Consider the following 25,141-nt stretch of genomic DNA (forward strand, 5'->3'; position numbering starts at 1 on the left):
GGACAAATGAGCCATCTCTCTATGATCAGGATTTTTAATGCTTCACTTACTTTAGTTGTCCTGTGTCCTTTTGTAGATAATAACCCATACGTGTCATTTAATGTGATGTTTCTGTATAGTGTAATAAGATAATCTTATATAGAAAAATTCAAGCTGAGCAATGGCTTTAAAGAGGTTCTTAAATTTTGAAGAAAAATTGATCACATATTTCTGTATATTTTGGTACACTGGGGTTTTCCGAAATTGATCAGAGTAATGTATTACAGTGTTACACTATTTATGCAATGTGGTGGATGTCTTAAATCAACTTAAGAAGTTCTTGAGAACGTAGATTTTTGGTTCAGGTCTGAATTCAAAGGAAGATTGTGCCTTTTATTAACTTGGGTTGATTATCTAATCTTCATTTTTCTCATCTGTACAATGGGAATAATGTCTACCAGACAAGCCTCTTGTAGGAATTTAACAATATGATGAATTTTAAAAAAACTAGAATTCCCTGACATGTGGTCGGTGCTCACCACATGGCAATATATGCTAAAATTACTATCATGGATCAAACCTTTGATTTTTCTGTATATGCTGCCTTACAATTATAACAAGAACGTGTTGAAAAGAGTAAAAAAGTGGATTAGGGTTTTGCAGTTTTTAGCACATCCTTGGGGAATCTGGTATGAAAAAGAAATATTTAATATGTTACACTGTGCAGATTTCCTTCATATGGTTATTTTATATTTCTCCTGGAGTACCAACTCAGAAGTTCAATCACAAAGAAGGCCATTGGATAACCTTACCCAAATTAGGGATAATGACAGTCTCTTACAATCTTTAGATGTATTAAAATATATAGGCACATTTTGAATATATAATACCATTCCAGGTTTTACATAAAAGAAGCCTAGATTTCCATGTATATTTATCTATTCAGCTGTTGTTTGGAAAAGAAAAAACAATTTATATTTAGAAAGACATTGAAGGCAGATCCCCCATTTGATTTTTCTGTATCTTAAACTCTTGGGTTTGGTGGTCATGGAGCTTCATTGTTCTAAGCCACTGTTGTTTCTTTTTGGCTTAAGGAAAACCTTATTTTATTTATTTATTTATTTTTAGCTAAAGCACTGCTAAAATTTAATTTCCAACTTCTACTAGAAGCTTCAGATTTTAAAGACTTTCCTTTAATTAAACATTTGGAGTGAGAAATCCATTTTTTTATATAGGCAGTGCTCACTAAAAGTGTCTTAAGTATAATTGAAATATGCACATTTTTCTAGTATAGTATAGATCTTATATATCTCAGAAGGTAGTGCCTTTGTTCTTTCCCAATTAATGTTGTCCATAACAAATTTCTGATGGTGACTCGTCACTGTTGCTAATTTAGTGTGAGACGGTTGGTCATAATCCTAAACTATCATTTGGGATGAAATTCTTATAAAATAATGTTTTTTTAGTCACATTTCATATCAAATGAGACACTGACAAAGCTTTCTTTTAAAAAATCAGTTACAAACTTGACTACAAGAAGAGCAGAAAACATAGATTCCACAATGTTTTGGTAAAGACATTATTCCATAAGGTAGCTAGTGTATGGCAAGCAACAACAACAACAAAAAACATTTAAAAAATGGCACCAGTCTAAAATCATTGGTTTGCTTTGTCACTTTTAGTAGGTAGTTATGAATGCAAAATGTTGATGCTCAGTAAAAAATGCCAATATAACCAAACGGATTTCCCTCATACAAAGCTCTTCTCTGTATGATGTAGTTTGTCATACCCTGCGCAAGGATAACTTTTTGTGAGTAAGGCAACATTTTCTGCCCTAGAGGACAATGGCAACTGTGGTAGGTTGATTTCCCCCAATCTATCCCTTCTGTTTCCCACACACACTCTTTCTGCCTCTGAGTGATTTTATAGGTTACTTAAGGAAAGGCATTTACAGATGGTGAGTCTATCAAGTATAAAATAGAATCTATATTTTGCCTGATAAATAAATAGTCATGAGAAAACACTTCTAGTTGAAATCCTCCAATGTATTCCTTTCTGCGAACCATCTTAAAATTAAAGGTCTTATAAGTCTAGATGATGTGTCAATTCCTGCATTATTAGGAAGACTCTATTTTCAGAATATCTTAAAAATTTCACCCGCATAAGGAAATTTGCCCGAGATAAGCTGGTGGTGTATATTATTTGGAGACATGAGCTAGACATTGTAATCTTGAACTGGGTAAACCAAGCCCAAGTGTTTAAAATGAAAGTTTTCAAGAATTTTAATTACTTTCCTGTTCCAGAGATAAAAGAGATGTTAACAGTGCACTTTTGGATTTTTCTAAACCACAGTATTATCCGATTTAGACGTATTGGACCTTTGGGGTGGTGGGGAGTGAACAAGTTTCTCCTTAATGGTTAAGTCTTTTTTCATGGGGTGCTAAAACAATAGCACATTCAGAATTATTACCGTGAGAATTCGAGTGATTCAACTTTAACAACCGAATGCACTTTTTTTCTTCACAAGTAAATACTGTAGATTAAAAGTGTGCTGAAATTACTCTTAATGCTTTAGCAAGAAGAGTGGTTGTTTCATTCTTTGGCAAGACTCTTTCATTACCGTAATTTTCAAGCGTGCTGAGGTGTCCTAATGTCTCTTCTAATTGCTTGAATGTCGCTGACCTTTTTTTAAAACTACACACAGCGCCCATAATATGCAAGGGAGGCCTAAATTAAGTAGCAGCACCAAAATGCATCCACCAAACAAAGGCTCTTCCTCAAGGGGCCCCTTACGGAGAGAATCTTTCCTGACATTTTCCAGTAGGGGGAGCTAGAGACTCACCATCAGCCTTTAGCTCGGCTCAGGGACCCGCGTGCGTTCCTCTAAGCCGCCTTCTAATCATCTGAACAGGCATCAAACAGCTACCAGCGAGCCTGTGATCACACGTGGGCCCGGCCACGCCGGGGCACCGCCGGCACTGGCATCCCTCTGATCTCACGCGACCTTCCTTAATCATCCCCGGTCCTGAATGGCAGCACTTGGTAGCCTTTGGCCTTAACGTTCAGGGTTTCGTCGTCTTGGGGCTGAAATTCGGCTTCTTTTGGAGCTTCCATGAGCTCAGCTGGGTTTTCAGCTTCCACACCCAGAGCCTACGTTTTCCGAATGTCCTTCTGGAGGTGCCGGTCCCTGGAGGGGAGAGACTTCGGGACCCCCGCCCCAGGCTCTGGGATCCCCGCTCCCCATGCTTTGCACCTTCTGCGGAACTAACTCCCTCGCGCTGCGCGATCGCGCATCAAACTCATCTTCGAGGGGCCACAAGGCACCTGAGTAACACAAGGGGGGTGCCACCCCTTTCTCCCCCTCCGCCCCTTGGGGATGCCGCAGGGGGCCATAGATCTTGGCTAAAATGAGCCGCCGGAGGTTACAGATTTCTGCCCCCCTCCTTTTGCCCCCCTTGTGCTTTTTAACCGTATAGGAAGCATCTATCCACAACCTTTCCAGTCCAAAAGGTCTTATATTGCGTTTCCTTCCCTTGCCTTCCTCCTCCTCGGCTTCTCCTGTGGCTCAAAGGTGAAGCGTGTGTGTGATTTTGACGGGTAATGAGGCTGCGCCCCGGGTCCCGGAGGGTGATCTCCTTCAAGACCGCGCCGCAGCTCCCGAGACGGAGCGATGAATAATTAGGCCGGGCTTCCGCGAAATCGCTCACCGAGAAAATTACCTGCCCATTAAACGGGAGGCGGCGAGGAGCAGGCGCTGGAGCCCACCTCTGCCCTCCCGAGGCGGGAAGGAGGGGCACGCGGGGCGCGGAGAAGGGGACGGAGTGGACCGCGGGCCTCGGCGCTGGGCGGCCGGCCGGGCCCCCGCATTGGTCCGTCTCGGTCCGCCGGGACTCTCCGCTCTCCGGGACCCTCCGGCTCCCCAGCGGGCAGGCGCCCCCGCGCGGGCGGGCGGGCGGGCGGCGGAGTCTGCGGGCGGCGGAGTCTGGAGGTGGAGGCTCCGCGCGCCCCGCCGCCCCCGCCCCTCCCCGGGGCCGACTCCGAGCCGCGTTCGTTCCTCCCCGCCCCTCCCGCCTCCTCGCCTTCCCTCCTCCGAGTGCTTCCACCCGCGGCAGCTGCTGGAGGAGGCGGACGCTCCGGGCCGGGCTGCCCGAGCAGCGGCGGGGGCCGGATCGCGGGGACCGGCGGCTGCACCGGGCGAGCGGCTGGACCGCCCTGGCGCTGGGCTGAGCGCTGCCTGTCTCCGCCGCTCCCGGGCTGGGCTCACACGCCCGGCTCTGCCCGCGCCCGCAGCCGCCGGGTGCACCTCGCTCAGCGGCGGCCCCGCGGGGTGGCTGCAGCCTCAGCCTCCGCCTCCGCCCCCGCCCGGCCCCTCCCTCCCTCGCTCGCTGCTTCCCTCGCTCGCTCCCTCCCCGCCTCCTCCCGCAGCCCCACCACGTAGGAGTTCGGATTCTCCACCCGAATCGTCCTGATTTCCCTTTGCCTCTCTTTTGGAAACGAGAGAGGTGGAGGGAGGCCACCAGGCTGCAAAGGAGAGAGAGGCCCGCCAAGTCTGCCCGCCTGCAAAGTGTTGCTTTGACACATCCTCATTATGGAAGTTAAGTAAAAATATATACATATTAAAAAATAACTCCGGACGTGGATTGCTACGGAGAAGGAATCCGGGGGACAGAAAACCAGTAGGCAGGCCCATGGTTTTTCGGCAGCGTGCTGGCAAGTTTGTGGAACACTTTCTAGGAATTAGGTCTTTTCCTCCCCCTTCATCATCTTGACTTCTGAAGAAAGAACTTGGCTTTGGATTGCAGTGGAGCCTAAGGAGAGAGGGTTAGACACACTTGAATCATCCCTCTGGCTGGGCTGCATTTGCGGGAATTTAGGAAGCCAGAGTGTTGGAAATACAGCAGCCTTCGAAGTGCCCTCTTTTAATTTGGATGGATCTAAACGTGCCCCGTTCAAGACCTTTCCACCGGCCCCTTCTGATCTTGCGATTTGCTCTTCTTGACTTTAATTAGTATCTAGGAAAGTCTAAACTTTGGACCTACCTCTTTTTTTGATACTTATTTTTGTACTTTTGCTCTCTGGGATTGGTTTCTTAAACAATCTGGATCCTTTTTAATATGTCAAAATGAGTCTGCTGATGTTTACACAACTAATGCTCTGTGGATTTTTATATGTTCGGGTTGATGGTAAGTTAAAAATGCTTTTATCTTTTTCTTTGCGCCCCCCCACCCCCCAATCCCCCAAAACCATTCCTTTTAGAATTTGATGTGGGTTATAGATGAAATGACAGTATGTCTGTTTGTCCGTTTTGGCCAGGCACGGGCTCCTTGGGGGCAGAGGTTTTCTTTAAGTCTTTTGTTTCTAAACTGCTGCAAGTGGAACATATTGGTAGTCACCTATTGTTGTTCTTGTTGTTGTAATTAATTAATTAATTAAGGAGTTGGGTAATAAATGATGCTTTCCCAGTTTTCTTAGAAAAAGAAATATTACAGTACATCTCCTGAAAGAGCCTAATACTATTGTGCCTGCTCTCTGTTTGATGTTTGCTCTTGTGTCTGAACTTTGGCTTAGACATTCAAGTGAAGAAATACAGTCACAGACACTCTAAGGAAGGTTCAATGGGTTAGGAATTGGAGACTGAGATCAGTGTGTATCACCTGTGTTCCAGTGAACGCTCTCCTGGCGTTAAATCAGAAGGAAGAATTTAGATCCTAGGGAGAAAACTGTCAAAAGTAAGACTGGGCGAGGCTCCACGAACGAGGAAGCATCAGCTATGGGCTGGCCACAGGAGTGGGACACTTAGCTCAGTCCGCAGTGGCAAACACAACGGGGGCCTTAAACAGGTGCTGTAGGTGTCTCCCTCTAGGTTGAGTCAGTCTGTCAAGCCCACAGCATTCTGCCTCTGATTCCCTTGTCTTTTGTTCCGATTTGGTTTACTGGGATATTTTCACAGGATGTCAATTTCTTGTGCGACTATTGCAAAATCCTTTTTTGTGGCTCTTTTGAATGAAGAGTGGAAATAATCGTTAACATGCTTTTTGGTTTGTATTCAAAAGAAAAAGTTCAAAGAATATTTGCTATTAACCTTCTAGAGGCTTTAATTTTTATATCGATGGAAAGAATTGGTATAGAGGAATACTAGATATTTTTTTTTTCCTAACTGGATTGCAGTACTTTAGGTTTTTAATTACTTACTGTACTTGTAAAGAACCTAAAGTGTATTAGTCCAACTGTTCGAGCCATCACAATAGCTTGATGCCACATAAACTTTCCTCCAGCATTTGCATTGTGGATGAATTCATTATTTGGGACACTGCCTATTTTTGCCCATCTGTGGTAGCTAACTTTGTTCCTGGCAGCTAACTGCTGCGTAGACCCCAATGTATTGGACTCAAAAAGGAAGGCTTTCTATAAACAAGAGGCAATACAGATGAGTTTACCTACTGTCAAGTGGCTGTTTTCAGTCATGGACTACATGAGTACCTTTGACCCCCAGCGATAGTAGGGGAGGGATGCATGTGTGTGCACTGCTTCTCTCTTTTCCCAGTCTAAGCCCTAGACGTTCAGGGTTTAATTATTGTGAATTATACTATGGCAACATCTGTAATCATTTTTCATGTATTTTCAGTACATTAAAATACATGTACATTACCATAACAAAATAGGGTTACCTGTTTGTCCCAGGTGTGTTTGATTTTCATGATAAGAAGACTTTGGTATAACTTTTTAAAGAATATGTCCTCATAAATCATGAATTTACATATCTCCATAACAGAAATGCATGTATAAACTATACAGTAGACTACAGAATTATCATCAAGGGTTTTTTTATATATGTATTTTTAAATCAGTGTGTTGCTAGGAGGAATACAATTAAATTGCTCAGTGGAAGTGACAGAGGAAATCAAAAGAGCTTGGTGTTACAGAATGTAATTAATATACCAGGGTGTTTGGAGATATATGAAACAAATGCAATTAACCAGCTTGCTGGAACAGCAGTAGCAAGTCATCATTTCTGTCTGCTTTCCCTCCCTCCCTCCTTTCATTTCTCCCTCCCTTCTTTCTCTCTCTTTTATTCCTCTCTCCCTTCTTTCCTTCCTTCTCTCCTTCCTTCTCTCCCACACCACCCTTCTCCTGCCCCCAAAGACAACCTAGAACCTTTGTTCTGATTTAACATTATAGGATAAGGGGGCAGTTTCTGTCTGGGCCACAGTTATGCAGCAGAATTCATAGTAATGTAGTGAAAAATGCCAAAATTGAGGAATTGAGACTGAAAAGGCAATGTTAAATTTTTTGTGTGTGAAACTAGTTTTGTATTTAGCATCTGCTGTGTCAATAGCAAAGGAAACCCTGGACACTCTTACTAAATTAGTATGTAAATCATACGTTTGACATTGGATTGCCTTTGGATACTTCAGAATGACAGTTTCTCCATGGGGATGGTTGAAAATTTGGGATGTGGACAACACTGCCCTCTAGGCTGTTTCAACACTTTGAGACTCAGTGTTCACGTATATAGTGAAGAGGTTGGTTTGTAGGATCTCTCAGCTTTGTCACTCTTCCAGGATTCTATGATTTCTATTTACTTATTCTTCTTAGAGGTGTGTGCTTATACTCCACATGAATTTCAAATGTAGAGAAGCTTGTACCATTTCAAAGATATACTGACCCTCCTTGTGCTAGACACAGATATTAATTTTATTCAGTGACAAATGATACATAGATTTGCATTGATATTTGCTTGGTGGGTTATTTGTATGTGCATTTTTATAGTATATGAAAAATGTTAGAGTTTTGCCACCTCATAGAAGCTATGTGCTAATATCGTTTATAATTTTTCACAGTATCGTGTCCCTGTAGCAATCCATAGAGAAGAAATATTAAGTTGGTTGAGAACTGTAGATAAACTTTTCTATTTGGGATGTAAATAATGGTTTTCTTATTGATGCAGATTAATCACATCTAGACTTTTCTGTATGATCATATAGGAGAATGTATGTTAAGGTTAGCCTTTATTTTCCAGCTTTTCTTTATTTTTGAATAAGAATAGGGTTTTGCAGTCATTCATGGGGAATTAATATGAACTATGGCAAAAAAAAAAAAAAAAAAAAAAAGACTTCTAACTTACATCTATATCCCATATATTGTATCAATCTGATAATTTTACAATACTTGTGGAAAGGTGTTTTAAAATGAGAATGTTTCTTTCATCTTTACCCTTTATTCTTAAGTGAAAGTGACCTACATGATATTAGGGGAGATAAATATAATAAAGATAATGTATGTGCATAATGCAGATGTATAATCTCATAGAGGTTTATACATGTTGCTAAAGTGCTTTTTTTCAGTAATGGGCTTATTATCATAGCCATATGTAGTCTATTTCAGAACGTCAATTGTGTGCAAGTCACCTGGAATGTGTTCTCGAAGCTATGCCGTGATGCCACTTGGATTGGCTTTGTTTGAAGAACCTTTGATGCTTTGCAACATGTGGGCCACAAACCAAAAGGATTTCTTAGAACATTAAGCAAGAATATCGTTAAAAAAAAAGTAATGATTATATAAAAAGAGCAGTTCTGGCCATCTCACCACTGAGCAGCTTGTATAAAATAGCATGTTTGACAATCAAAATACAGGCATGTAAGCACATTGTATAAATTGGGATACATATATAGCAACGAAGGGAGCTGATGTAGGTGGGATATGTGTGTGTGCCTAGTAATATCTGCTGAAATAGTTCCGGCGGTCTCCAGGAGGTACATTTACTTCCCATGTGCAATTTGTTTTCGAAGAGTATCAGAAAAAAAGATTATCATCTTATTTACTATTTCTCCGTTTCCTCCTTTTTTCCCTCCTCCTCTCCTTCTCTTTCTTCTTCTCATTCATCGTTTCTTTCCTTATCTTCTTATTCTCTTCCTCTTTTTTTCTTTTTTTGGATCTAATGAAAGGAATTAGAGAAACATTTGAAGAGTGAAGAAGATACGTGAGGGTGTTTCTTGAGTGATAATTTAGAAAATCTGTATTTAAAGGAAAAATGAGAATAATATTTTACCTTTAGGTATATCCAATTGGGGTTTTGACTTTCTCATTTTTCCCCCACAATACTATATATAACTTTATGCAAAATGCATTGCATAGATCCTATCATTTTCTAGTTTAGATAAGTAAAAGTTTTCAGATCTGAGTTTAAGCAAACAGTGATTTATAAAGTGCCATTTTACAGATTTATTTCTAAAGAAAAGTGTTGCTGTGTTTCTTACAGTGTCTCCAGGTATAGATCTGTCAACCTAAATCAATACATCGGTGTGGATACTGCTTTTCTTCTTCTTTTGAAAAAATACTATATAAAGAATGAAGGAATGATTATAAACTCTTTTTTAAAAATAAATACTCATCAACTCTATTCATGTTTTAGCAGTGTGTTATACAATGATGGAAGCATAATATAGCAACTAGGGTAGCATGCTTACCCAAAACACCTGACTCAAAACAGTGTGGGAGTAATGGAGGCCTCCATCCTTAATGTTTTCTCTGCCATTTGCAGCTAGTCCTTAGGATCTTTCATCTATCACATGAGTTTTAAATACATGTTTGGTTTGATAATCTAAAATTGCCCTAATCATTGCATGGAGGGATATAAGATCCATAAGCACATAACTTGGCCGTTTCATATTCTGTTGTATCTCCAGTACTTGCATCAGTGCTTGACATACTCACCTGACTACTTGACGGCTTTGCTTCATGTCCAATGAGAATACACAAAACTCAAGGCTAAGACAGAATCTTCTCTTTCTAGCCATTCCCATCGCAGTAAATGGCTTCCACCAGTCATAGACTTTTTTGTGACCCCCAATGAGGAAACATTCTTCACTTGTTACAACTTGTATTCAACTTGTTCTCAGAATTGTACAACCGTCACTACAATCTAACTTTAAAATGTTTTTAATTACCCAAGAAAGAAACTATATACCTTGTTCCACCATCTCTCTACCAACCACAAGAAACCACCCCTTTACTTCTATCTCTATGGATTTGTCTTTTCTGTACATTTTATATAAATGCAATCATACCATATATGATGTTATTTTGTGACTAGCTTCTTTCCTTTAGCATAATGTTTTCAAGGGTCATCCATGTCATAGCATGTATCAGTACCTCTTTCCTTTTTATTGCCAAATAATATTCCATATCATTTATCCTTTGGTTTACTAGTTGATGAACATTTAAGCTGTTTCTGTGTTTGGCTATTATAGATATTGCTGCTTTTAACATCCATGTACTAACTTGCATGGAAACATATGTCTTCATTTAATCTGGGGTGGAAATGCTGGGTCGTATGTTTAGTCTGTGTTTCACCTTTTGAGGTGAGTGAGACTATCTTCCAAAGCAACTGTGCTACTTTGTATTCCCATTAGCAATGTATGAGGTACATATTTTCTTTTCATTGATCATGGAAAGAAAGAGTTGAAGGGCCTTATGAGTTGGATATGATGTTTTGAAGTGAAACCATTTTATATTATAATACTCTGTCTCAAATCCCCAGTAGTCCTGATTTCTAATCCCTTCAATGATTGTTGTCTTCTAAGTCTTCCTCAGTTGCCACGTAAAATTTTACAAAGATAGTACTTCAGTTGAACTTGTCACTTTTAGCAGAGATCTCAGCAGTACTAAATATAAATCATAGAATGATAGCATCTCGGAGCTATTATAAATATTTGCAGCTATACAGCACAATTGTCTTATTGGTTGGGCACATGCAGAACTGAAGCTTAGAGATTTTATGTGTCTGGTCACAGATCCCACTGCTGCTTAGTGGTAGAGCAGAAACTAGACTCCAGGGATGCTGCATCTCTGTACCATGCTTCTGCCTATGAGAGACTGTTTCTGGATTCTCAGCCCTGGAACTCCTTAACAGGAATTCCAGGCTCTTGTTACTGAAAATGACCAGCTATTTTCTGAAGAGTCCAGGAGAAAATTAGCTTGAATATGTTTAGGTTATTCATTTGATTCAACACATGCATATTGACAACGTAACTTGCTTGGCTCTGTGAAGAACATACTGACCTGTTACAATGTTCCCACATTCAAGGAAATCATGACTTAGTCGGGAAGGTACTAAATGTTCAAGTGACTAGAACAAAAAGTAGCGTTTGATAAGAAGTTTGAAGGTGTACACAGTATAGTCTTCGGAACTCGGATAAGGAATAGGTGATTTCCAGCTGGTACAATCTGGGAAGGGTCAACACCAAAAGGGTCTCTTAACCTGGGCCTTAGAGGAACAGTGGGATTTCGGTGGGCAAAAGGATTGGAAATTGAATTCCAGGAAAAGAAGTAACCAGAAAAATGGCATGAAGATGACAAAGGGGTGCTAAGGAAAAGGCAAGAAGTTTAGATTGATTGCAACATAGTTTTCCTGTAGGGAAGAAGGATAAGATGGTTGTTGAAAGACTACTGAGCAAACACTACTGAATGAATATGAACAAGTAATTTAACCTTTTTATGCCTCAGTGCCCTTATCTGTAAAATAGGCATGGTAATAATGTATATCTCATACAGTTATAATGAGAAATAAAATATTTTTAAAAATATAACGATATATAGGCTGGGTGCGGTGGCTCATGCCTGTAATCTCAACACTTTGGGAGGCCAAGGTGGGTGGATCACCTGAGGTCAGGAGTTCAAGACCAGCCTGGCCAACATGAGGAAACCCCTCTCTTTACAAATTTTGTAAAAAATATAAAAATTGGCCAGGCATGGTGGTGGGCGCCTGTAATCCCAGCTACTCGGGAGGCTGAGACAGGAGAATCATTTGAATTCAGGAGGCGGAGGTTGCAGTGAGCCAAAATTGCGCCATTACACTCCAGCCTGGGCAACGAGCAAAACTCTGTCTCAAAAAATACGTATAGCAATATATACAAATAAATATATATACACAAAATAAAGATGTGTATAAAGATATATATGATGCCGTGAACAGTGACTGGTACTTTATAAGTGCCACTTAAACGTAACTTATTGTTATTATTAGGAGTATTTTTATTAGATTATTATTCCCTGCCTAGTATGAACAAGAAAAATAACTAGAAGAGAACTTCGCTATCAGACTAATTATGGACTACAATTGGGGTGCATGTTAGGACAATTTTAATAAGATTTTTCAGCCGTGAGTCTTCCGGTGACTGATTAAGACTTTTTGTTGACACTTAAGGGGACTTATCGGTGGACTCACCTACACACCTGTGACAAATGTGCTGTGACATGAGTCTTCCCATTATATCATAAGCTATTACAAAACAAACATGATTCCCAAGTGAATGGTGCTATGAATGAAGAGAGTCAACAAGAGAGGAATCATACAAATGGCAATTTGTTGGCAAGTAGACCATGCTTGTAGAAGCCTGCATTTTGGTTCATGTTGACTGATTTACATTTCATCCTGGATAATTTTTACCTGGTGCTTTGATATAATGTACCATGGAGATAAATCTTGTGTAAGACAAACTAAACACTTCTAGAACAGAAGACCTAAGTAAAAATTAACGTTTGGTATCCGCTCACTAATTCTTTTTCTAGATAGCCCACTTAGCTTTTCTTCATTTAATATAAGACATTGAATCTAATAACTTTTTATAATTATCCATTAATTACTTGTGCGCAATAAGTAGTTATGTATATCAGAAAGGATAGGCTGAATAAAACAGTATCATTACTATTGTGGAAGTGACATACCTTTGGTGACCAGAAGCTCTGGACTGCACTGTTAGCTTCCCTAGTAGATTGTTAATTGTATATCCTTAGAACCTTACCAAAAATGATTTCATTTGACTGTATAATCTCCAAGGTCTCCATCAACCTTAGGTTCTATTACTCCAAGTACTTCTGTTTAATGTTCTAACATCTATTGTTATATTTGAGAACCTTTAAAGAAGAAATTTTAGCCTGGGCTCGGCACGGTGGCTCACACCTGTAATCCCAGCACTTTGGGAGGCTGAGGCTGAAGGATCGCTTGAGCCTAGGTGTTTGAGCCAGCCTGGGCAACATAATGAAACCTGTCTCTACAAAAAAGAAAAAAATTAGCTGGGCATGGTGGTGTCCACCTGTGGCCTCAGATACTTGGGAGGCTGAGATGAAAGGATTCCTTGAGCCCAGGAGGTTGAGGCCGCAGTGAGCCATGATCACAGCATGGCACTTCAGCCTGGGTGACATAGGCCCCATCTCCACACACACATTCACATGAATTTAGCCTTGTAAAGAATTATCCAAAACCATAAACATCCATCTTTAAAAACAATAACAATCTATTGTCTAATATGCATGTAGCATATCTGTGTTTTGTTGTGGGTTCTATGATATGGCTATGGATATGCACGACAGCCAAAATTCACTAGTCTTATGATCCACATCCACTCTCATTCATTAATGACCGGTGGGACTTAGGCTTTCCTTATCAATAAATGGAATTTTAAAAATTTAATTCTAAGCGGACAATCGTCTTAGGTCAGTGTGCTTAGTTAATGACCCTGTACCTAGAGCCATATGCAACATGGGAGTTTCAGCTCAGGAGAGGGGGTTAACAGCCACTTTTTAATTTCTGTTGTAAGGATTGATGAGGGATCTCTTTCCCTAGAGTTTGGTTCCAAGCCTTTTGGAAATGAGCTGAGCTGGAGAACATGGAATAAAACTCAGCTATCCCACTGTAAGGCTTTTCAAGTTTAAACAAGGAACACCCAGTTGAAACCAGACTGGAATTTAAGGGATTTGCCCAAAACCTCTGCAACACTTATAACCAATTAAAATGTTCATAAGTATGATTCAAAAAGGGAGAACTTTTGACTTTCCAAAAAACTTGAGTTAAGTGTTATTCATTATAAAGGAAAGTTTATAAGTTTTTATAAATCAAGGTTAGAGTCATAGTTTAAAGTTTTGTAATACATGTATTTCCAAATACTAGCAAATGCTAGAATATGATTAAACTTATTTAGATATATCCGATGATTATAGAATATAGTTTTCAGGGTTAGAGTAAATTAAGGGAAATTTAGAATGAATCTAGCAACAGGCACTCTTGTGTTTTATCTCTCTATTATAAAGTAAATTTTAATGCATTGCCAAATAACAGTACAGTTATTGAAAACCAAGCTTATTATTGTTCCATTAAATTAGAGATGACATTTCACCTTCCTCATCTTAGGTATATAACTGCTTGTGTATTCTAAATACTTTGAATACCAGCAACAGCAAACTATTACCCAAAGGCCAATTGTTTTAGTGCCCCTTATCCCTATCTCTATCATGAGTTAGAGTCGAAACTGAGTAGGAGAAATGCAACCTTTTAAAAATAAAATGCCATTTCTGTTTTTTTACTACTCTAATAAACTTGCTTTCATTAAAGAAAAGAAAAGAAAATGCCAGGTACAACATTCTCAGTGTTTGTTTCTGTGTGTTTTTTTGTTTTTTTTTCTTTCCCCCATGCAAAATTGAGTATGAAGAGTTAGAACATTTAGTGTGGTGGTCTCAAAACATTTTTTTTTTTTTGCATTGCAATTGTTTTCACATGATTTCAAGAGTTAAACAATAATAATGAAAAAAATGTTTCAGGCCACACAGCGCAGCTCATGCCTGTAATCTCAGTACTTTGGGAGACTGGGAGGATCTCTTGAGCCCATGAATTTGAGATAAGCCTGGGCAACATGGTGAAACCCTATCTCTGCAAAAAAAAAAAAAAAAAAAAAAGAAAAAGAAAAAAAAATTAGTCGGACACAGTGGTGCTCACCTACAGGAGTCCCAGCTACTTGGGAGGCTGAGGTAGAAGGATAGCTTGTGTCTGGGAGGTCAAGGCTGCAGTGAGCTGTGAGTACACCACTGCATTCCAGCCAGGGTGACAGAGGGAGACCCTGTCTCAAAAAAAATAAAAATAAAAAATAAAAAAAAAATCATCAGTGGGCATATGAGCCCTGCACTCACAAATCAAGTTGTCATTCAGTTGAGGTTTGAGGCCTCCTTGTCTCCCCAAAACCAGATTTAACTGGGTTATTCCTCACTAGCTATCATAAAACATGTAAGTAATTTCGTAGCTAAGTATGTTTTTAAGAGTTTCAGTCCCGCCTTTGTGATTTGAAAGCCTGAATAATGTCAACTTTTAATACAAAAATGAAAGAAAAAAGAATCAGACAAATATGTACAACATGTGGGTACAGATTTTGGGCAAATACAGCCCTTACCCTCTTGCCTCCCACCTCCCTATACACATGGCAATAAGATGTGAATGAACTGAGTTGTTTGGTGCCTGCACTCTGCTCACAATCCAACGGCCAACTTCCATTTTCAGAACCCTTTCCAGGCTGTGCATTCTCATTGCACTTTCCTGTTGAACTGTAGCACCTGGGATGTTCATCGCCTGGGTCTTATGAAACTCTCCAGATTTTTGAGGCTCTCAGTAAATGTGTCTCATCATGATAAATTTAAATTCCAAATTTATTCAACATTTCTTTTCAGAAAGCAGTTTCTATCTTTTGAAGCAGCGGCTAAACATGACATGAAAATAAAATGACCAGGAAATTGCTTGTATTGTTTATCTCTATCAGGATTCAATTCTAAGCCTTCCAAACATGGGTCTCTATAGGAGGTGATGCCTAATCTTTGCATTTGAAATGGTCTAGGAGGTGCAAGGATATACCTGGGAGGGGCAATCTCCATAAGGGGAGGGGACGAAAGAGTGTGTTGGAAAAGTGAAAAACTGAACATTTGAATGAAGTGGGTTGGATTAGCATTTGACACTGAACTATATAGCAAGCGGACACGCTGATATTTAGTTCTATGGATTGTTAACATTCACATAAAACAGAATTATTTAGCATTTACTGAATCCTTTTTGATAATCAATTTGGGATCAAATGCAAAAGAACATGTGTCTGCTTTGTATGACCCCAGATTCTTCCGTTTTCTCTTTGAGCAGATGACATGCCTTCTTTGCTGACTGATATTGGTTGCTAGGAGAAGTGCACTGGTTTAGTCCCTTCTTATCCAGCAGTAAAACTAAAGAGTGTATTGAGTAAGAGAAAGAGGCAGAACACAGTACAGGCCATGAATCATGACTTGTCTCCAATATGTCCACTTTGCTCCCATTTTTTTCCCCTTTAAAAACTTTTGTTTTTACCAATGATGCTTTCTTTCAGCCATTATCTATAATCCTTTTGGAGCCTGAGGGGATGAGGGTTGCTAAAGAGAGGCTGTGCTGCTGAGAGTCCACTCAGAGCAATAATAAAAGCCTTGAGAGTTATTCATGGGGCCACATTAGTGAGAATGCTCTACTCAGTGAATAGCATCAGTCAGCTGCCTTTGAGATCGGGTGATTAATACCTTCTGTTTTGAAGGGGGGAAAAGGCAGACAAGAAAGGTCTTCATACTACTTTGGCTATTTTGCAAATTAGATCTTACATATTGTCAAAGCTTTTGACAAAGAAATTGCTAAAATGTCAATACCTGCAAGGGTCTTTTTTAAAAGCTAGTTTTTCATGAAACTGTTAATTGTGGCTACTGTCAAACAAAATTGAAACGCTCATAATATCCCAAATGAACACTGAAAAAAATCAGTTAGCCATTCTTATATTCTGGCAGTGTTTATGATGACATCAAACTAAGAGCGTGATGTCAATGATCATATTCAGAATGTTATCTAGGCAGACCTATGTGACAACAGCCAAACAGCATTTTTGTTTGTTTGATAAAAGAACTAATTGCAATACTCTTGAGAGTTGACAGAAGCAGCTAATGAGAAAGTGTTAAGGGTGGCAGGTGTTGGTTTTCCATAAGCACTTGGATAGAAGGGACAGTCTGTGAATTACGAAGAAGTTGTTACTTATATATGTGTGCCTGTATGTTTATGTCTATAGGCTTATTCAGCATTAGGGATTAAAAATGATATTATTATAATCCTCATTATGTCTCCTTTTATCTTTCGATTTTATTATGTACATGGCACAGTTCAAATAAAATTGCTCAAGGTGTATTAAACTTGTCAACCATCTGAGGTGCATAGATAGAAAAGCTTCTGGTTTTGCTGGCCTGAGTGGGGCAGCTAGAAAATCCAAGGTGATGCTTTGCCATGCTGTTTTTCAGCATGATTCCAACATTAAGCAGGCTGTTAATATTTAGACAGTAAATAAAGCCATGTCTTTGTTTTTAAAAATTCATTCTATTATTCATTACATTTTAAACTTATTTTTTATATAACAGCTTAGTCTGCTCCTTCTATATGTACTCATGCTCATTCAAAACCCTTTACTTTTGTCTGAATATGAGAACAAACAACAATTTAAAGACTCTGTGTGATGCTTCCTGTAACCTGTTTTCACTGTCTGGAAGTGAAATGTCTTGTTAAGAGCGGGTAATACCCAAAGGCAATCAGAGATAAAAATGTAACGATTTGGTGGGTGATGTCTAGAGATCAGCTTTAAGTGAGGTCTGATTTAACATCTTTATTAGTGATTTAAAAGGGAAATGATAAACAAATTACAAACCTCAACATTGGAATACCATCAGAACCTCCCCTCCCTGTCCCTGAAACCACATATAATGATACACGAAAATTTAGGCAGCAGAAAATATTAGTGGAGTAAAAACTAATGCTTTATTTGGTATATAAATGTAAACTAATTCTTCAGGGAAATAATCAGAAATCTAGAAATCTAACTAGAGGGAGAAGCCAGCAAAGCAATAACACTGAAAGGGCCCTGGGGATAAGTACAGGAGTTGGGGCAAGGAGAGAATGTGATTTAGATTAGGAGTGTTATATCCCAGTTTAAAGGTCATGCGATTATAGTGCCCATTTAGGGAGTATTGCATCACTGACTAGGGAGATTCTCTTTCGATGAATGTGGCTTAAAAGCAATTGAAATACTTCTTTCATTTTGTACTTCATTGCCAGAACATGAGAGAGATTTTGGCAGAATAGAAACAAGGGTTAGTACAAAGAGAGATTCTTTGGGAAGATGCTCGTCTACTTAACACTAGAGAAGGATTTTCCGTTGAAAAGTTCAAATAGTTCCTTTTTTAGAGTGAATACAGCATCTTCAAAACCAAGACCAAATTCGCAAAGCCTTCAGAGAGAAATTTCTACCATCTGTCAGTACACAGCACAGCCCATGTTTGTGTTTTAGTTCATTTTATATGTACTGTATTACACATATTAGGGCTTAATTAAGGTTGGGTGAATTAACTTGTTCTTTAATAGACAACTTGTATGCAGAAACCCATACAACGTATGCCATCCCACCCCAGATACATTCAAGAGTAGTATTTTCTGTGGAAGTCAAGGGTCTTCCCTCCAGTAGAAGAAAGTGTTGTCTGGAGTAGGGAAGCATAGACAATGACTCTTCAGACGAAGTGTGTTGCGTTTACTGTGTTCCTGGTTACTAAGGATACCAGGTCTGATGATAAAGACCTAGAGAAGGTTGCACAAGTGAGATTCTCCGCTTGCTGCACAATTATATGTTGGTTCCTTTTCCCTAGTCCTCAGACAGAAATTGCCGGGTTTTTTTCCTCCTGATTAAGAGAGTGATAGAAATAGAATGGAGTCAGCATCCCAGTAAAACAGAAGTAAAAACAAGTTAAGATGGGCAGTGAGAGGTCATGGAGGCCAATTCCTAGGGCTTCTAATTGGTTTTATTTTGTCAGTTTTACATTACCATCAATGTTGCGGGGCTACCTCATAGCCAGCATTTGAAAGCAGATGGGCATCATGCCATAGTATCACTGTAGCCAGTGACTGAGAGGAGCCTGAACTCTACAAAGTCTTGTGTGTGTGTGTGTGTGTGTGTGTGTGTGTGTAAAACTTGGTTAATGTGTAATTCACCAGTAATGAGATTAGAGCCCTCATAATAAAGTCCCTATGTGTTAATTGTGGAATTATGGTACAACAATAAGAAGAGAAGCATTCATTCTTCTTAAAAAAAAAAAATACCAGATACAAAATCTATTCATTTGGAACTCACCCTTCTATGGTTTTTATTCACAACTTTTACACTTTTACAGTTAATTTTTTAAAGATTTTCTTTTATTCAACTTCCACTGCATGTTTCCACTTGCATCAAACCCTTCTGCATCCAGTATTCATTTTGTAACAAAGGGCATATAAATATTATAAGGAATGGTCTTGATATTAGGGGTGTCTATATAAAATCCATTCTACTGGTTTTGTGATTAGGCCAGTAAATTGCATACTGTATTGATAAAAGGGTTTTCATTGTCATAATAATCTGTGAACTCAGTGGGGACTACTTTGCTGGAAAGGCACGTATAAATGACTAGAACTATACAAAATCTCATGAGGAATTTATCATAGAAATATAGGTGCTGCAAAAGAAAACAAGGTAGACTCATTCTCCTTTTTCCTTTGATTTTCTAACACGTCATCCTGTCACAGGATTTTTGCATACCTTCAGTATGATTCCATGTGAAGGTTATAAAGAGTTAGAGAAAAATATACATTTGGAAGACTCATTTAAGTATAATATATCCACATATAAATTTACGTGAATTGGACTGAATTATAACTTGTGTGATATAAATGTAACAAAACTATATTTTTGGACCCTGAGGAACTAATCAAAGCCAGAGGCTAACTTTATTACACCCATTCCTGATTGGTTTATTACTGTAAATTTATATAACTACTAGATGATTTCTTCCTTTTTCGCTTCTAATTTTAAGTTTTAAAAGTAAAATTAAGTTAACCAAAAGAATGTTTATAAGGTGAACTTTGGCCAATTGGTGATTGTCATAAAACGAAACTTTTTAAGTAGTTGTGAAATGCATTAAATTGAAAAGATAAATAGAGAAGTTGAACTGTCCTTACAAATGACTACACAATACCAGTAATGTCTTTTGAGAGAGGATTTAGGACATAGTGTGTAGGTATTTATCCCACACAAAGAAAAAAATTTCCTTCCGTGGGAAAACATTAGATCATAGGAAGGCCTGAAATATCTGAGTTGCAGCTTTGTGAAACCACACTCAGTCTAAACAAGTTACAACAAGATAAAGTCCTCACAATACGAGGAAGGGATGATGACTACAAAGATCCACCACTGTGTTTCCCAGCTTTTTTCTCTAATGTCGCTAAGACTTTCTTTGATGAAGTCATCCTTTCTTGATCCATTTGTGTAGAAACTTGTCCCCCCACCACCGTTTGTTAAGGGAGGCAGTAGTTAGCAAACTTGGTAGAGTTTATAAAGACTTAATATTGTTTGATGAGATTCACTAGGATTAGACAACAAATTAAAGACAAAAATGACGTATGTTAGTCAATGAAAGATCCTACTGCTTATTATTACTCTCTTAATTCATGCAGTGTTTTTTACTTATAAGAAGACACCATACTGTATAACATTCCATTTGAGATTGTTATCTTGGCAACCTCTTACTTCTTTGAAATTGTGTGCGCAATTCAAAAAAATTAAAGACGGTAATATAGGGAACTGAGCATTTAGAAAAAAAATTTTGTATTTGGTGTAAATGTCATAGTTTTAAATCCACAGATAACTCAAAACTGAGACACAAGACATACAATATTTTGGCAATTTGTGTTAAGGCTGTAACTTTTTTTCAAATGTATTACTGCTTAATATTTCTAACATGAAACCTAAGGTGCTTGAATGGAGGCCATCTCATAATCCAGGGAAGATGTTTTATAAACCAAGGAATTGACATGTACATCTATGTAATATATACATATACACAGATGCATATATACATGTCACACATATACACACATATGTCTATGCATGCGTACACACATATAATTTTGTAAAAAAAATGACCGAGTTCATAGAAATACCATTTGACCCAGTGATCCCATTACTGGGTATATACCCAGAGGATTATAAATCATGCTGCTATAAAAACACATGCACACGTATGTTTACTGCAGCACTATTCACAATAGCAGACTTGGAACCAACCCAAATGTCCATCAGTGATAGACTGGATTAAGAAAATGTGGCACATATACACCATGGAATACTATGCAGCCATAAAAAAGCATGAGTTCATGTCCTTTGTAGAGACATGGATGCAGCTGGAAACCATCATTCTGAGCAAACAATCGCAAGGACAGAAAACCGAACACTGCATGTTCTCACTCATAGGTGGGAATTGAACAATGAGAAAGCTTGGACACAGGAAGGGGAACATCACACACTGGGGCCTGTCGTGGGGTGTGGGGGCGGAGAGATAGCATTGGGAGATATACCTAATGTAAATGACAAGTTAATGGGTGCAGCACACCAACATGGCACATGTACACATATGTAACAAACCTGCACATTGTGCACATGTACCCTAGAACATAAAGTATATAAAAAGAAAAAAGACCAAGTTCAAAGGCTTTGGCATGTCTTTTAGTTATTGCAGTTTTGTGAGTTAACTACTAACATGGAAGCTATACTTTTTAAATTCCAGAGGATTTTTTTTTTTTTGAGATGGAGTCTCACTCTATCGCCCAGGCTGGAGTGCAGTGGCACGATCTTGGCTCACTGCAAGCTCCACCTCCTGGGTTCAAGTGATTCTCCTGCCTCAGCCTCCTGAGTAGCTGGGACTACAGGCACCCGCCACCACGCCTAGCTAATTTTTTGTATTTTTAGTAGAGACGGGGTTTCACCACGTTGGCCAGGATGGTCTCCATCTACTGACCTCGTGATCTACCCACCTCGACCTCCCAAAGTGCTGGGATTACAGGCGTGAGCCACCACACCCTGGCAAGATATTTTTAAAAATATGTGGCTGACGGGTTGATAGGTGCATCAAACCACCATGGCACATGTATACCTATGTAACAAACCTGAACGTTCTGCACATGTATCCCAGAACTTAAAGTAAAATATATATATGTGGCTGGATTTTGATTGAACTTTAATGTTATTTGGGGTGTATGTGTTTTTCTTTTTTTTCATTAAAAAGGAGAATACTCACATGTTTTCCTAATTGTTATTAAGAAAATTCTTAGATTATTGGGATAAGAAAGGTCTTCAAAGTGTTTCTCTAAGCTTCCAAGTATCACCTGAATAAAATAGGTGAATAGAAAACTTCGAGCTTAGATATTTTTTGCTTGATATCACCTAGTTTTATTCAGTTGCCTTGAGACAAAGCATGGATATTGAAAAGTGTAACACTCTAATGTTTAGTTACCTGGAAAGTTCCAGCTAAATATAAGGAATATTCACAAGAGCCTGCTATTGTAATTTTAAATAAAAGATTATTGTGTGCCATCTGGCATAACTTGTGCACCTCTTCTGTAACTTTCCAGCTCTTTTCAGGGTTAATAAAGATCTCAAGTGATATTTTCAGTATGCTTCAAAAAATAATTGAAAAAAATGCATCTATGAAATATATCACTAATGTATAGTTGCTTTTATTTTTATTTATTTATTTATTTTTGAGATAGGGTCTCACTCCTGTTGCCCAGGCTGGAGTATAGTGGTGCAATCTTGGCTCAATGCAGCCTTGACTTCCTGGGCTCAGGTGGTCCTCCCACTTCAGCTTGGGTAGTTGGGATTAAGGCCTGCACCACCACACTTGGCTAATTTTTTTTTGAATTTTTGTAGAGATGGAGTTTCACTATGTTGCCCAGGCTGTTCTTGAACTCCTGGGCTCAAGCGATCCACCCACCTCGACCTCCCTAAGTGCTGCGTGAGCCACCACACTTGGCCTTAGTTAGTTGCTTTTTAAATGCATGGTGTTTTACTATTTCCAAGTTTTTGATTGTTATTGTTAATTAGTGAGATGGTAGCACACAATCACATTTATGTATTAATTCATTAGAATGTATTTACTGAGCATCTGCAATGTGTTGAATACTCGTAAAAGTGTGGTGAGTTTTTATTTTTGTGAGAAAGACAGATAAATAATCATGCTGAATATGTTTATACCTGTGATTGAATTTTTAGGTATTATGAAAGAAAAATATAGGTTCTCATAAGCAGATTATAAAATCTATGTAATTTATATTTTTGTACCTGGAAATCTCCCTGGGGAAGTAACAATTATGTTGAGGACTGGAGATAGCTGTGTGAAGAGTGAGATCTGAAAAGAGAATTCTAGGTAGAAGGAAACTCCCAAAGGGGACAGGGATTGGAGAATGTGTCACCATTGAAAGCCTGGAAGGAAATCAAGTGGCTGGTAAAGGTGTCAGCAATGAGAGGTGGAAGAAGGCTGGGCTGGATGGCACAGATTATGTAGGTAATGTTAAAAGAACAGTGTATTTGAACATTTGAGGGTTGGTGATTTGGAGTAGCACTAGCCTATAAGGGGTCACATTTCACTGAGAAGGGCAAGAGGGGAATCTTTCATAAAGCGTTTGCATAAGCAAGACAAAGAAAACAATTTTGGTTACAGTGGAAAGCCCCTGTGTAAAGGTTAGTTGGTGCTTTCTGATTGGTACAGTTTCTAGTTTCAATTTACTGTTGATACTGGGCTTTGATTTATTGATGTGGGAATTTAAATTGCCAGAGACACCCCAGTCTAATCGCTTCCCAATCACAATTAAAACAATTGTCTCCTTTTGATCAGCCTCTCATTTATGAGAGATTGACCACAGTTTGGGCGTAAGCATCACTGTCTGTCACTGTCTTGGCTGGGATGTCTTTATCTCAGTGTAAAACTCACAAGTCATGACATCAGGCTCACTGAAGAAAGGTTCTCATTGTTGCTCATCTCATTTTGGTTGCTGTAATCACAGTGAGACCATCTGGCTGCACTCATACATTTGAGACCCTTCAGAGTGCGTACTACACAAGGGGGATTACAGCAGTGACCACACCAGGGGGATTACAGCAGTGACCACACCGGGGGGATCACAGTGGTGACCACACCGGGGGGATTACAGCGGTCACTACACCGGGGGAATTACAGCGGTGACCACACCGGGGGGATCACAGCGGTGACCACACCGGGGGGATTACAGCGGTCACTACACCGGGGGATTACAGCGGTGACCACCAGGGAGAATACAGCAGTGACTATCAGGAGAATAATACCAAGAGGCTGGAGGATGCTCCTCAGCCAAGGTCATCACAAATCCAACCAACTAGTATTTCTAGGTAAATAAAAGAAAAGTAAGGAACAATGGGTAGAGCAAACTATAAATTCTGTCTCTGAGTCCAGATGGTAATTAGTCAAGACTTCTAGATTTGAGCTCAAATGTTTTCCCGGTTTGCAGTTTGAGTGTCCTTGGTTATAGCATTGGGTGTTTTGGTGAATTCCTGCAGTCATGCACACATCAGGAATGAGGGTTGTCCTCTGAAATTGTACCAGGCTACCCATTCCAAATCGTGGCATTTCAGAAACAGAGGAGTTTCTTGTTCTTAGTGATCCCAAGTTGGAAAAATGGGAGAAAATTGAATTGGGGAAACCTAGAAGAACTCAGCGTCTAGTCCATCCTGCAGGTGGAAAACAACCTCGAGAACAATGAACAGAGCTACTTTTATTTCGTTGATATTTACCTAATTCACTTGTTCTTAACACTTGTGCTTAGATTGCTCATGAAAAATTTCATGAGACACTAAACAAAGCTAGCCATTGAAGGAGTTCAAGAAATGTCACCCCCAAGCTATTCCACTTCGGTATATTGATCACTTTGAGCTAAAGGAACTTAAAAAAAAGCAAATGCAGCGAGAAGCTTTCCCTAGACCCCCTTGCTGTTTGCCAAATCAGATCCACCAGAGCAGCTCAACTGGCATCAGTCACTACCCTACCCCATCATCTTATTTCATTTGTGTTTACAGGTCAGGCAAATACCAGAATTATCACAGAAGCAAAGAAACTGAAAAGCTAAACATTATTCTTCCCTCTCTGTCTTTTTCTAACTTCTAAGACTAACATGCACCAAGCAATTAGTCTTTACTACATATTTTACTCTTTGGTTGGATTTATGGACTTAAACATCTAGCAGAGATAGTACAAACCCATCTGACCAGCAACCCAGGAAAATCTAACAAATTATTATTATTATTTTCAGACGGAGTCTGGCTCTGTGGCCCAGGCCGGAGTGAGCGGCGCCATCTTGGCTCCCTGCAAGCTCCGCCCCCCGGGTTCCCGCCATTCTCCTGCCTCAGCCTCCCGAGGAGCTCGGACCACAGGCGCCGCCACCACGCCCGGCTTATATAGATAT

The 25,141-nt window shown here is 39.4% G+C and overlaps 1 protein-coding gene across 6 annotated transcripts in view; it reads left to right on the plus strand.

Moving 5' to 3' along the window:
- Positions 1-25,141, plus strand: part of ROBO2 (roundabout guidance receptor 2) — a 1,769,701-nt gene that overhangs the window by 1,160,111 nt on the left and 584,449 nt on the right. For 4 of the 6 annotated variants that reach the window (XM_025376507.1, XM_025376510.1, XM_025376512.1 and 1 more), the window contains exon 1: positions 4,415-5,162. The exons of the other annotated variants lie outside the window; for them this stretch is intronic. In XM_025376507.1, coding sequence (XP_025232292.1) covers positions 5,102-5,162 — 61 coding nt within the window. In that variant the 5' untranslated portion in view covers positions 4,415-5,101. Of the gene's footprint in view, positions 1-4,414; positions 5,163-25,141 lie in introns of those variants that run through there. 6 annotated transcript variants of the gene reach the window in all.

Source organism: Theropithecus gelada, chromosome 2 (genome assembly GCF_003255815.1).
Source record: "Theropithecus gelada isolate Dixy chromosome 2, Tgel_1.0, whole genome shotgun sequence".
Taxonomy (NCBI): domain Eukaryota; kingdom Metazoa; phylum Chordata; class Mammalia; order Primates; family Cercopithecidae; genus Theropithecus; species Theropithecus gelada.